Source organism: Osmerus eperlanus, chromosome 2 (genome assembly GCF_963692335.1).
Source record: "Osmerus eperlanus chromosome 2, fOsmEpe2.1, whole genome shotgun sequence".
Lineage (NCBI taxonomy): Eukaryota > Metazoa > Chordata > Actinopteri > Osmeriformes > Osmeridae > Osmerus > Osmerus eperlanus.
In genome coordinates, this window is record NC_085019.1 from 22,661,462 (window position 1) to 22,675,385 (window position 13,924).

The 13,924-nt window shown below is 46.9% G+C and overlaps 2 protein-coding genes across 3 annotated transcripts; one reads left to right on the forward strand and one right to left on the reverse strand.

Annotated features, from left to right (window-relative positions):
* Nucleotides 1-1,975: 1,975 nt before the first annotated feature.
* Nucleotides 1,976-6,961, reverse strand: prkar1aa (protein kinase, cAMP-dependent, regulatory, type I, alpha (tissue specific extinguisher 1) a). Of its 2 annotated transcripts, XM_062481164.1 has the most exons (12): nt 6,816-6,961; nt 5,829-6,008; nt 5,425-5,592; nt 4,068-4,159; nt 3,924-3,985; nt 3,792-3,838; nt 3,529-3,687; nt 3,304-3,364; nt 2,963-3,084; nt 2,751-2,832; nt 2,325-2,518; nt 1,976-2,009 (listed from the first exon to the last, which is right to left on the reverse strand). In XM_062481164.1, the coding sequence occupies exons 2-11, from the start codon at nt 6,000-6,002 to the stop codon at nt 2,346-2,348; spliced, it is 1,140 nt and encodes a 379-aa protein (XP_062337148.1). In that variant the 5' UTR covers nt 6,003-6,008; nt 6,816-6,961; the 3' UTR covers nt 1,976-2,009; nt 2,325-2,345. The 2 variants fall into 2 exon arrangements, with proteins under 2 accessions (XP_062337148.1, XP_062337139.1); XM_062481155.1 differs by lacking the exon at nt 1,976-2,009 and having other exon boundaries at nt 2,302-2,518; nt 5,386-5,592.
* zgc:86896 (uncharacterized protein LOC415190 homolog) lies at nt 6,961-13,717 on the forward strand. Its single transcript, XM_062481353.1, has 11 exons — nt 6,961-6,979; nt 7,471-7,587; nt 8,668-8,808; nt 9,403-9,507; nt 9,742-9,964; nt 10,289-10,396; nt 10,751-10,957; nt 11,218-11,293; nt 11,969-12,159; nt 13,184-13,274; nt 13,403-13,717. The coding sequence occupies exons 3-11, from the start codon at nt 8,745-8,747 to the stop codon at nt 13,406-13,408; spliced, it is 1,071 nt and encodes a 356-aa protein (XP_062337337.1). The 5' UTR covers nt 6,961-6,979; nt 7,471-7,587; nt 8,668-8,744; the 3' UTR covers nt 13,409-13,717.
* The last annotated feature ends 207 nt before the right edge of the window (nt 13,718-13,924 follow it).

Consider the following 13,924-nt stretch of genomic DNA (forward strand, 5'->3'; position numbering starts at 1 on the left):
TTCGTGGATTTAAAACCTGTGCCAAAACGAATCTCTGCTTCTTGGCACACCTAGTATGCAAAGACAAAACACTAGACACCTTCAGGCTAAAGAGAACAAATTCAGTTCCTTGTTTCCATGACAAACGTCCCAACCAACACACGTTGCTGAAATCAGAAGGAACATAAACTATTCTATGTGCCAATAAGAAAAATGTCAAACAGGACTTGGTTCTAAATTTGTCCAGAGGGAGTGAAATGGAGGCACTTCTTAAAACCAGTAGTGTGACAAAGCTCACAGCATATTCTAGAAGTCTAGGATAGATAGCCTACTGCTTCGAACCAAACCTTCAATCGGCTGACCTGCGAGCGATCCTATAAAGCAGTTTAGTACAGAGGTTAAAAAAAACTGAGCGGTCTGCATCTCTGACCTACAGCGGTCCCAGTCTTTGATCCATCTCCTACCATGGAGAATCATCTTGCCCTTGACTGAAACCAACTAAACCTGATGTACCAAAATGCAGCACAGTGGCATGTGCCATCAGTGGAAGTGATGGTCATTCTTTAAACATGGACCATGTGTTACTGCCTTAACTCAAGGTGGAGGTTAGTGACGCTAAGACAGCGAGCACATGGCTGCAATACTGGAGTTTATTTTGAAGACTCGTGTGACCCAGTGAAGTTCTCAACCTGTCTGATGAATGTGTTTGTCCATTCGAACTAGTGTCTAGAGCAAATGTATTACAACGTCTCACATTTTAAAAACGAGTTTGAAAAATACTGTAATTAGCAAGGATAACATCACTTTGCAGCACCCCATGACACAGTGACGAGACCCCGCCCCTCCAGCCGTCCCATTTGGCACTAGCTTGGTTTGTAGCTGGCATTAGCTGTATTCCTCCCTCCCAGGTCAAAGTTCAGAAGAACGTTCCATTTAGGAGCTTGTCCTCTGGGAGACAAAAGAAAAATCACGTCTGCTATTCTAGATCGGGATGAGCTAAGAAATATTAAGAGTCTCCAAGCTGAACATAAAGAAAGGCAGTCTGATCCTTCAAGGTAACCTTAAAGCTTGAACAACGAGGTATCTCAAGTTCTCATCTGAAATACCGGGACCAGATACAGCATCAAATAATATACTAGCCGGCGCGTATAAACAGTTATTTTCTTCAATATATATATATTTATATATCACAAACTGTGCAAAAAATATGGTTATGGTCATTTACTCCTACTTTATATAAGCTGTATATGTGCAACTATAACGATAAAAAAGCACATTATGTCACCATGGTAAGAATGGTGTTTCTTACTTCTACTAAGTACCCTTGGGAAACAAAAACAAAATAATAATAATAATTAAGACATACCACTAAAACACACCGAAGAACAAGGAAAAGCCTTTGGCGTATCTATTCAAAATTCGAAGCAAGTAGCCCCCCCACCACACACACACACACAAACATTTCCCATGATTCCACCTCGAACCTCAGACATGAAGGAAGTCACGGCAACCTCTGTCTCTTCTGCCTGACCCACGTTTCCACGCCAACACGTCATCCCGCGTCATGAGTGTCTCCTGTTTCGTCACAACTTTAGGATCCCGACTTGAGAAACTGCAGGCGACTGAGGCCTCGATACAAGTCCAGCATAGTTACGTACCCATCTCAATCGCGAAAACCACAAACGGAAAACTCCTATATTATATAAACCCTAATGTGTAGACCCCTTATGTGTAGTTCTGCTCTTGACCTAAGAGGCACACATCGAACCGACCCTTTTCCTTTTACCATAAAATACAAACAGACATTATGCACAAGCGTCAAAGGATTCTGTGCACAAACAAAACGAAAACAGAGAGAGGTAACAGCCAGTGAGACATACTCTAGTGATCGTACGTGGGGCACCTGCGTGTGAAGGCATGTATCGAAAGAGTCAACATAAGAAAATAAAGCGGTTTTGCATTGGTGGACCCTGCACTGGGGGTGGGGGGCGGGATGGTGGAGGAGAGAGGGGGGGTGGAGAAGAGGGGGGGTTTGGAGGAGAGGGGGGGTGTGGAGGAGAGGGGTGGTGGAGGAGAGGGGGGGTTTGGAGGAGAGGGGGGGTGTGGAGGAGAGGGGTGGTGGAGGAGAAGGTGGGGTGGAGGAGAGGGGGAGGTGTGGAGGAGAAGGTGGGGTGGAGGAGAGGGGGAGGTGTGGAGGAGAGGGAGGAGGAGGTGTGGAGGAGAGGGGTGGTGGAGGAGAGGGGGAGGTGTGGAGGAGAAGGTGGGGTGGAGGAGAGGGGGAGGTGTGGAGGAGAGGGAGGAGGAGAGGGAGGAGGTGTGGAGGAGAGGGGTGGTGGAGGAGAGAGGGGTGGAGGAGAGGGGGGGACTCAGACGGAGAGAGACACGAAGCTGTTGTACTGCTGGATGTTCCTCTTCAGGATGTCTGAGCAGGGCCCCAGCACGCGCTCGAAGCGGGGCCGGTCCAGCTTCACACACTTCAGCGGGCCCCGGGACACCACGGTGGCAGCTCGGGGCCGGTTCATCAGCAGGGCGATCTCACCTGAGGCAGGAAGCAGGGGGACATTACAGTTTCCACAGAGAAATGATCAAATATATCAATTGTATAATATATATAAGTAGAATGTCAGACACATGCACGCTCAAGTATTTCTCTACTTAACACATCCAGAAAGCAAAAAATATCTAAATAGTATAATGCTTATATAAAAAAAAAAATATATCCACGTCTTTCTTTACTTAACACAAAAAATACAGTTGCAGTTAACGCTCACCAAAATAGTCGGACGGCCCGAGTCTGCCCACTTCTACAAACTCCTCGTGCTCCGAGCGTCTCTGAAGCACTGCGGCCGAGCCCTGCGCACACACACACACCACAGAGCCAACACGGTCAGGGCTGCCCTGGGACACACACACACCATTATCCCTCGGTTCCACACACGGTTCCACACACGGTTCCACACACGGCAGAAAGGGTGAGCTTAACCTCTAGAATAATGAAGAACTCGTCGCCCGGCTCTCCCTGAACCACGATCTTCTGCCCGTCCTCGAACTGCACCGTCTCCAGGGCGTCGGCCACTGTGAGCCTCTCCCACTTGTCCAGGGACTCTGCAAAGGCCAGCCGCAGTTACGCAGTTGTACCACCGGGTGGCACCAAACATACATTTCGTCCCACATCTCAACGGGTTGTGTTGTTGTGCGTCACAACCCGCTTTGTAAACTCGGGACAGGAGACAATAGAAACTGTCCTTCTCAGGTGAAGTGAGGAATGGTTTGAGAAAAGGTTTGTCTGTGCCGGGTGGTAGAACATGTTGGGCGTCTTCTCACCTAGGATGGAAACCTTGCTGAGGAATTCCTCATACATCTTCCGCTTTCTCAAAGTACTCCCCTGAAACAGAGACGGCACACACCACGCAGGTACACTGTCACCCCGCAGAGAAAGGCCACAACTTATGATCAACAAAAGATAAGTGACGTTCTCCAGCTCGACGATATTAATGTTACCAGTTCAAATATGACCGGTCAGGTCTACGGCAGCTCAGCCTGTCTCACCATGAGTATTCTCCGGTAGCTGTCTCTGTCGATGCCCCACAGTTTGACGATGGTCTTGGCCCGGACGGTGGCCGCCCGGGGCGTCCCGTAGATCAGGGCCAGCTCTCCAAAGCTGCCCCCCTCCCCGATGTTGGTCACCCACTCCCCGTTCACATACACCTGGGGGGGGGGGGGGGAGACAGAGAGAGAGAGAGAAAGACCAGTAAATCCCTGTTTGAGAGTTCACGAATCCTCGACGGGAAACACCGCTGATTAATACTCACATCCATCTCTCCTTGGTCGATGACATAGAAATTGTCCCCTTCGTCACCTGCGGGAGGCCAGGACACCAGTTAGAAACCTCACTGCCAGTTCCACAAACAGTCCCGTTACTTTAACGCACGACAACGACAAACCTTGCTGGATGACCGTCTCTCCCGCGATGTAGGTGACGGAGAACATGGCGTCGAAGATGTCACTGGAGGAGAGGAAAACAGTGTTTAGCCCGATGACAACGCCGATGAGGTGTAATGCCCCCCCCCCCCTGTGCTGCTAGCCACCTTCTCTCGTTGTCATCCAGGTGAGCGAACAGCACATTCTTCTCAATGGCTTTAGCCAAGGCGGCCATCGTCTTGTAGTCCTTCGGGATAACCTGGAGCAAGAGGTGGGCAGTTAGATCTCGCGACATACATGTGACAAAATGATATGCTTTGAGCCAGGGGTGTCAAACGTACGGCCGGTGGGCCGGATCCAGCTCGGCCCATCGGACGTCTTTGTTAAGTTTGAAAATGACAGAAAGACATGAATTTTATTTCTATAAAAGTAACTGCTAGTCCGAATCCGAATGTCTCTTAAGAATATCGAGGTTCATGAGTACAAACGTTTTGTAATTATCGATCCAGTATTTGCTTCAAAACCAGCGTGAATGCGATGTCTGCTCCGAGGGCAGAAGCGCTCATTGCCACAGGCAGCAGCGCTCGCTGCTCGCTTTGTGACGCGTTTGACGTCAGACGCGTCACAAAGCGAGGGAATCAGCAGAGGAGATAAACAGTGGGCTGATGTCTGAGTTTTTGGTATTTATGTTTCTAGTTTATTGTACAAAGACCTTAAAATTGGGTCTATCATCAAAAAACCTTCACCAATGATTTAAACATGTATGCGTTATTTACTATGATTTTACTGGTCTCGCCCACTTGAGATCAAGGGGCAATATTTGTCCCCTTAACTAAAATGAGTTTGACACCCCTGCTTTAAGCCAATCATCATTGAGCATTATTGTTTGACAGGAAAATCCTATTGGAGACAAACATGTTAGTCAATGAGGCAAATTCATAATTGAGGCATCCTCTAAGGCAGTTAAAATGTCATCAATAAAAAAGAATGGCTGTTAAAATGTTATGTCATGCTCTACGAATCACAAGTCTATATACTTTTTTAGGTCATTTCGGGTCTACGGGGACAGCGAATGAAGAGACAGGAAGAGGAAGACAGACAGGAAATCAATGTGAGAGAGAATGTGTGTGTGTGTGAGAGAGAGAGAGAGAGAGAGAGAGAGAGAGAGAGAGAGAGAGAGAGAGAGAGAGAGAGAGAGAGAGAGAGAGAGCGAGAGAGAACATGCAGGAAATGGCTGGATTTGAACCCTAACATCAGAAGGTCTAAATAAATAAAGCAAAAGGCCTCTATTACAGTATTAGATTTAGCTGTACATCATCAATCGTCAGTGAACAGAATGGCATGACATAATTAAATCAACATTTAAAGTCAGTGGTCAAACAGCAACATCAGCAAAACATCAACCATGCAGCATAACAGGTTAACATCCACAGTCATTCTCAACCCTACAGACTCAGTAAAGATGATAATAGTTATAGTGTGCACCTGTAGCGTGGTGTGATTGGCTGAGGGCTGACCCCTGACCTTTCTGACGTATGAGGCGGCATCTTCCTCTGTGTAGACCTCGGCACTGATGGCACCACGGCGACGGCGGCCCTTCACCACGGGGTTCATCGGGGGGGAAACCTCATCTTCCCGAGAGTCCGAAAGAGAGCTCGACTTCTGCTGGCTCAGGATCTGCTTGGACTCCTCCTGTTTGGAGAGACGGGAAGGTGACAGGTGTAAACAAACTGATACGGGCAACTTGACTTGCTGCAGGTATGGATTTGGAATTAAGGCATTCTATATACTTTGTGTCAACATAGATATGAATATAAAAATCCACATATTTTGAGTAAACTTAACCAGAGGCAAACCGTCTGACCTAAAACAGGCATACTCTAAATCAAGCTAATATGGGTGCAATCCTGCGATTAACTAGTACCCACCTTCTCCATCTTCTCAAAGTACTCTCTAAGGAAGCCCATGGGTCTGTCAGGCCTGGAGGTGCAGAGCTGCACGATGCAGTCTTTGAGGAGTTGCTGGATGTTGTGTTTTTGAACATAAAGCTCGCATTCTCGCAGGCTTCTCTCCTCCTCGCTGCTTGTGCTGCCCGACGCCATCGTCACCTAACGAGGGAATAAAAGTTAGCGTGCACGTGAGAGAGACAAAGAGAGCGTGGATAAAAGAGAGAGAAGGAGTGGTGGTCGGTCCAAACAACGGTGAGATGACGGGAGTGGTAAGTTTGCGAAAGTTTACAGACGAACAGAGAGTAGAGCCAAGCAACGACACAGTGCAGATTTTCTCTCGCCCTTATCACAGTTGAGCAGTAGCTAGCAGTAACGTGACAATGCTAGAGTCATCTAGAAAGTATGCAACACTTAGGTGCAAAAACATGCTAATCTGCTAAAACCCTGGCTAATAATGGCTTTTAGATAACTGTTGCTCACTTGCTGTCAATTGACCTAAACACATAAAGACGCTTTAGATGGATACCTTTATACCCTTCACACTTTATTCCAATAAATAAAAAGATGGGCTCAGTTAGCTTGCTACAATTTAGCAAATTAGCTTGCTAGGCTAGTTTGCTTCGACCTTGTGCAACCTGCACAGGTACAGTAGCTTGCATCCTAGCTCTACCCATTTCAGATATGTGACCTAACGTCGCCGAATTCACTTTGCTAATTTAAAAAGCTCAAAAAGTATTGTGGCTTTGCACTGCAGCACCCTACTAGCTGTGAGGCCCGCTGACAATTCTAGCAAACAGCCATCTTGAATATCTGACTGAGCCAAGAAGACTAGCTACTGTAGCTAGCTCTAGTTAGCTACCGTGTTAGCTAGCGTAATCACAACAAATTGAAAGAGCGCACGATGCAACCACTGATGTGGAGATCCACGGTGCCTAGGAGGCGATTATTTCGAAGGAAAATACTTACCAATACCGATGGATCTTCTCTCCTATTTCACAAGACAATGTTCTTTCTGTCACTGACAGTTCTTCGTCCCTGTGTTTTCTTTTTGTCTTTTTCTTTTTTTTCTCAGACCTTGGATGGCTGCACAACCGGAACTAAGATTGGACCAATCACAAGCTGCCAGTGACGTAATTTGCCTCGTTCTGGCACAACGTCACCATAACTACCTTAAAGACCCATGCTTTGTTTTTGTACGTAGTGCCACACTGCCTAGTAGGCAGTGCCTACTATTGCACTGCCTTGAGTCTACTATACCCTGTACTAACAAAAGTGTCGATGACACCCAAAAGACACATTCAAAATGGATTTACTGAGTCCTGATAATTAAAACGTTGTCACACTCAGGTCATTCTATATGAATGACTGCTCAATACATTTCTTGAATTAATTAATGAGGGCTCTTGAAAGCTTAGTACATGTTTCAGTTAAATGTGTATTCATTGAAACAGTGGAAACATAATTTGTTCTTGCAAGTGGCACTTATGTTGTCAGTAATGACAAAGAATGTAAAAGGCTAAACCTCAGGTGCTTGATCAATGACTGTGCACAGACACACCCTCTCTCTCTCCTCCCTCTCTCCACCCTCCCTCCCTCCCTCCTCCCCGCCTTATCACTCCAGTTTCTCCGACAGTCTTCCAAAGCACGGCTTCATTCGCGTCGACTGCCCAGAGTCCGCGAATACGGTCCTGCAACAACCAGCAAGCTCACACAAAGAAGAAACCCAACACCTTGTAAGGTAAGAGGAGCCCTCATGCTCTTCCATGTATTTTCATAGAAGCAGAGACTGGTGTTTGACAGGTTTTTTGGGCACGCTACTCATGGATTTGGCTCCTTCCTTGTTCCATTGATGTTAAAAGATAAGACAGACATTATTGTCCCAAAGGACATTTGTGTTGGGGCACATACAGTGTCTGCTGTTAAAATACAAATAACAAACATACAGAACAGACACAGGCACACACGCACTCACATAACCTACAATACACAGACCGCCATCCACCACTAAACATTTTTAGATATCCCTGTCCATTTGCTCATTCTCTATTCCTTGGCACAGGAGATTGCAGAAATGTAATTGCAGAAATGTGCTCCAATGTCCGCCATGTACCAATGGCACAGAGTTTCAAGGTGTGTCAAACCTGCAGGGGAAACGTTTATGATAGTAGTGGAATGCTTTGAGCCTGACTGACTGTTGGTTCGGATTGATAAGAGATCATGTATAGACTACAGAGGAATGAAAAGTCCCGGAAACTCTTCAGAATCAGAATGGGATTTATTCGCCATGAAAGTTTGCACAGACAAGGAATTTGCTTTGGCAGGAAGGTGCATACAATAAACATACAGGGACCTAAAATGTAAATATGTGGACTATCTAAACTAATATCTATACTACTACTATCTATCTATACTTAAACTTCCCAAAGAAAAGCTATTGGCTTGCATACCCCGCTAGAAAACAGAAAGCAAGGCACCTTTCCCCCCGGGAGAACTGGATGTTGACATTAGAAAAAGGCAAAAACAACTGTGCAAAACCAACAGGGAGTCATTACACGTGTTTACATAGTAATTACCGGTACTGAGTATAGTTTCTTCTTGCTCAATGTTCAACTTACTGACCAAACAGGTACAGCCCTAAAATGAGCTATTCATGCTATAATATGGTAGATCTGGGGAATATTGTATAGCCTACATATTCACAACATCATTTTTTCTGCACCCAGATTGAAATTGATTTATTTGTCGCCGTTTTTTGTCACTGACGGACACATCCGTTGAACCCTATCTTTCCTCCCCTCCTTCCTCATCCTGGATTTAGCTGCAATTACATTTCCAAACCCTCCCAGACAAGACATTCCTCTCCCGGCCACATTCCTGAGACCTGGAGGTTGAGACATGTCTCTCTACAGCTTCGGGCTGGAGCCCTTGTCCTGCCACGCCTGGAACAAAGACAGGACGCGTGAGTTAAACTACAAGTGCAAACCAGTCCACCTGCATTCCCCTCCCTCTCTCTCTCTCTCTCTCTCTCTCTCTCTCTCTCTCTCTCTCTCTCTCTCTCTCTCTCTCTCTCTCTCTCTCTCTCTCTCTCTCTCTCTCTCTCTCTCTCTCTCTCCACCTCTCTCTCTCTCTCTCCACCTCTCTCTCTCTCTCTCTCTCTCTCTCTCACACATACACACTCAAACAAACACACGCCCACACACATCATAACCTCCCTTTCAGTACTGATGAGCTTGGATCCTCACATTACAGAGGAAGTCCTTTGAGTAATGGACCCTCATTAAAGTTGTCTAAAGTTTCCACGTGAAGATTAGATTAGCGACTGTGGAAATGGGATATCTGCAGTGGGTGAGTGGCTCTGGACTCAAGCAAAAGGCTTCTAATGCTTAATCTACCATATAGTATTATACAGTGTCCATGGCCTGTGTTCTGCTAGATAGCTTTTGTCTTGCTACACGGTATTGTCATACAGTGTTGAGTGACAGGTGACAGGTGACAGACTTTCTATTATTTGGAGTGAAGCGAGGTGTTAAGATGTCCCCCTGTCCCTCCACAGAGATCGCTGTGAGTCCCAACAACAGTGTGGTGAACATTTATGAGAAGAAAGGCCAGGAGTGGGCGAAGATCCACGAGCTGACTGAACACAGTGGACGTATCACAGGTACGGTGATCAGTTATCCCACGTCCACTAGAGGTCACAAGCAGTTTCCTTTTCATGATTATGAATAAGACCCCTGTTCTGGTGGATTTCTAGACCAAGCTGCCCTCACGCAGTTGCAGGTGCCGAAATATAATTGAGAAATATTGAGAAACCGTCTGATAAACGGGTGTTGAGTGACTCTGACGAGCAGCGCGACGACACATCTGACATCGGTGACAAGTCATCTTTTACCAGGTGTGGACTGGGCTCCGGAGTCCAACCGCATCGTGACGTGCGCCTCGGACAGGAATGCGTACGTGTGGACCCTGAAGGACGGGCAGTGGAAGCCCACCTTGGTGCTGGTGCGCATCAACCGTGCCGCCACCTGTGTCAAGTGGTCTCCCCAGGAGAACAAGTTTGCTCTGGGCAGCGGCGCTCGCCTCATCTCCGTCTGCTACTTTGAGAAGGAGAACGACTGGTAAGAATCGGACTTGGTCGTGTTTCTGGTCCTGTTAACAGAGGGGAAGTTGGCCCACACGCAGTGTTTCTGGTCCTGTTAACAGAGGGGAGTTGGTACACACGCAGTGCCCCAACCGGTGTTGTACCGAAATCGGTGACCGATCGAAAACTGTGACCAGGAGTCGCTGTTCTAACGGCAGTTTTCGATCGGTCACCGATTTCTTGATGTCTTCCCCTCTTTCTCTGGATACATTTCCTGTCTATCTCCAACTGTCACAGTCCAAAACAATACATATCTACAAAAAAAAGAGTACGCAATACTGTAACCTTTGACCCCCACCAGGTGGCTCAGTAAGCACATTAAGAAGTCCATCCGCTCCACAGTGCTCAGTCTGGACTGGCACCCCAACAACGTCCTGCTGGCTGCCGGCTCTGCAGACTTCCACTGCAGGTCAGGACAGGGGCACAACATTATTTATAAAACCCTTATGTGAGACTCTCAGATAGATGTGCATTTGCCAATAGATAACTGGTCATAGCAAAAGCCCTGTTAGTTTCCCACTTATCTGTGTACCAAGATTTTCCTCCCTAGCAGAAGTGCCAAAGACATGCTGATAACAAATGCTATTACTATTTTGCTTATTTGCATTATTTCCCTTCACCCCCCTCCCCATCCTCCACCCTAAATCCCCCATGTCAATGTTAGAGAACAAGCTCTATATATTAAATGAGCTCATGCCATGTCGACGGAGCCGAGCATTCGAAAAATGCTGTCCCTTTGAGTTAACCCCTCCCCCCTCCACAGAATCTTTTCGGCCTACATTAAGGACCTGGAGGACAAGCCGGGCCCCACGTCCTGGGGGTCCAAGATGCCCTTCGGGGAGCTGCTCCTGGAGAACAAGGACTTTGGAGGCTGGGTGCACAGTGTCTGCTTCTCCCCCAGCGGAGACCAGCTAGCCTGCGTGAGCCACAACAGCAGCATCAGTGTGGTGGATGCCAGCCAGGGCAAAGAGTGAGTAACAGGGGGGCAGGGCCACTTCTGGTTGGTGCCAGGAAGATGGAAATGGGTGATTACATCTTCCTGAGAAGAGGTCATTGTTAAAAGACAGGATCGGCTACCTAGCTGTGCTGTTGTAAAGAGGGTTGTGCTGTTGTAAAACCACAGTTGTAGAAGTAGCCTACAGGTTAGCTTTGCGCCATCTCCTCTGGCGTAAAAGGTCTAAGAGTTGTGGACTGAGACATAACTTGACCTTTGACCTTGTCTGTTTGCAGGGTGACCCAGCTGACCACGGACCACCTCCCTCTTCTGAGTGTTCTCTATGTGAACCCCACTGAGCTTGTAGCTGCGGTGAGATGCCATGCTCTTTTTGGCTGTCAGCCTCTTTCTCATTCTGTCTCTCTCCTACACACACGTACACATACACACACATACAAACAACTGTAGTTCAAGACAAAGTTGGTCTTTTACCTCTCCCTCTCTCGCCTCCTCTCCGTTTCTGTCTCTGTCTGGTATCTAAAAGCTTCATTCTGAACAGGCGGATGACAGGAAGTGCAGGAGGTGAGCCTCAGTAGACAGGATATGACATCACTCCACAGCAGGTGCACATAAAGCAGGAAGTCTCCAACAATGGATGGAGGTCTGGACAGGACTATTACCAGATACTGTCCATCCTCCACATCAATAGCTAGGACCCTTTTAAGGTCTCAACCATCTTTATTGATTCAACAACATCCATAACAACCCAGTCAGATGTCTGCATTGCAGACACCGCAATCCAGGAGAACAACTCATGGAAAACAGCAGCGGACTATTGTTGTATCTAGAAAGACAAATAAGAAATGGCTAAAATTAAACAGTTCACGCAAATATTATACAAAAGGTAAAAGTAAATCTATCTGTAAAATAGCAAGTGCACTGCTTCACTAAGTCCCTGAGAAGGACAGACATGTTTTCCTAGCACTGATAGAATCCAGTCTACTCTCCAGATCCAGTCACATTCTTCCATCCTCTGTTCCATCCCAGGGCCACGACTGCTGCCCCTACCAGTTCTCCTACAAGGGCGTGGGCAGTCTGGAGTTTGTTAAGAAGCTGGACATTCCCAAGCAGACCTCCAAGGGCAGCATGTCCGCCATGCAGCACTTCCGCAACCTGGACAAGAGGGCCACTGAGGACGACATGAACGAGCTGGGGAACAAACACCAGAACAGCATCACGTAAGGGTCAAAGCACCAGAACAGCATCACGTAAGGGTCAAAGCACCAGAACAGCGTCACGTAAGGGTCAAAGCACCAGAACAGCGTCACGTAAGGGTTGAAGCACCAGAACAGCATCACGTAAGGGTCAAAGCACCAGAACAGAGTCACATAAGGGTTGAAGCACCAGAACAGCATCACGTAAGGGTCAAAGCACCAGAACAGCGTCACGTAAGGGTCAAAGCACCAGAACAGCGTCACGTAAGGGTCAAAGCACCAGAACAGCGTCACGTAAGGGTGAAAGCACCAGAACAGAGTCACATAAGGGTTGAAGCACCAGAACAGAGTCACATAAGGGTCGAAGCACCAGAACAGCATCACGTAAGGGTCAAAGCACCAGAACAGCGTCACGTAAGGGTCAAAGCACCAGAACAGCATCACGTAAGGGTCAAAGCACCAGAACAGCGTCACGTAAGGGTCAAAGCACCAGAACAGCGTCACGTAAGGGTCAAAGCAACAGAACAGCGTCACGTAAGGGTGAAAGCACCAGAACAGCGTCACGTAAGGGTCAAAGCACCAGAACAGCGTCACGTAAGGGTCAAAGCACCAGAACAGCATCACGTAAGGGTCAAAGCACCAGAACAGCGTCACGTAAGGGTCAAAGCACCAGAACAGCGTCACGTAAGGGTCAAAGCACCAGAACAGCGTCACGTAAGGGTCAAAGCACCAGAACAGCGTCACGTAAGGGTCAAAGCACCAGAACAGCGTCACGTAAGGGTCAAAGCACCAGAACAGCGTCACGTAAGGGTCAAAGCACCAGAACAGCGTCACGTGAGGGTCAAAGCACCAGAACAGCGTCACGTAAGGGTTAAAGCACCAGAACAGCATCACGTAAGGATTAAAGCACCAGAACAGCATCACGTAAGGGTTAAAGCACCAGAACAGCATCACGTAAGGGTTAAAGCGACCTTAAATGCTTTATGTGCCAGTAGGATGATTTAATACAGCTGCACCAAATGTATGTCTTCATATGTGTGTCCTGCAGTCAGCTGTGTGTGGTGTCTGGAGAGAAGGCCAGAGTGGAGACCTACAGCAGTGTGGGTCTGGACGGAGCCCTGGTTCTGTGGAACTTCAAGGTAACAGTCCACCAATGAGACTCTCTCTGTTCCATACAGTCCACCAATGAGATGATCAGTAGGCTAATATAGCCATAATTATAATTTATGTTTGAAAGTGACACTGTTTTTCTTGTTTTTATCTGCAGCATTAAGTATGAAGACTAGAGAAGCCATCCACCCTGCACTGGACGGTTTTTAACATCAGATTGATCTAAAGTTCACCGCTTATTATTTTTTGTCAAAACCAAGAGTTATTTGATTTTTTGTCAAAACCAAGAGTTATTAAACCAACCTTTTTTGTCAAAACCAAGTTATTTGCGTTCTATTGCAATTACCAATGGAGAAACAGGCACTGCATCTGAATGGATTTGTTTTGGACTTGTGCCACCATAAGTTAATGGTTCAGATAAAGATTGTGCTTGATAATTGAAATCAATAAATCCATGCTATTTCATAAAAAATATGCTGTGTACCGGATGTTTTTGTCTACAAAGCTTGACTGTCACTGATGATTTTAGTTTGTGTCACTATCACCTTTCTCTATCAGTCATCTTAAAGGAGACATTATTTACCTAAGTATACATTCTATCTGTGTAAAAGTAAGTCATCAAACACTGACTGAAACACTGAACAACATCCGTGATTTGACTAATCTACAGAAACCCACA

Coding starts and splice junctions, on each gene's coding strand:
- zgc:86896 (XM_062481353.1), top strand. CDS start 8,745: ATGTCTCTCTACAGCTTCGGGCTGGAGCCCTTGTCCTGCCACGCCTGG. Junction 10,958..11,217: donor GATGCCAGCCAGGGCAAAGA/GTGAGTAACAGG, acceptor GTCTGTTTGCAG/GGTGACCCAGCTGACCACGG. Junction 12,160..13,183: donor AAACACCAGAACAGCATCAC/GTAAGGGTCAAA, acceptor TGTGTCCTGCAG/TCAGCTGTGTGTGGTGTCTG.
- prkar1aa (XM_062481155.1), bottom strand. CDS start 6,002: ATGGCGTCGGGCAGCACAAGCAGCGAGGAGGAGAGAAGCCTGCGAGAA. Junction 5,593..5,828: donor ACTTTGAGAAGATGGAGAAG/GTGGGTACTAGT, acceptor CTCTCCAAACAG/GAGGAGTCCAAGCAGATCCT. Junction 3,085..3,303: donor CAGCAAGGTTTCCATCCTAG/GTGAGAAGACGC, acceptor TGGCCTTTGCAG/AGTCCCTGGACAAGTGGGAG.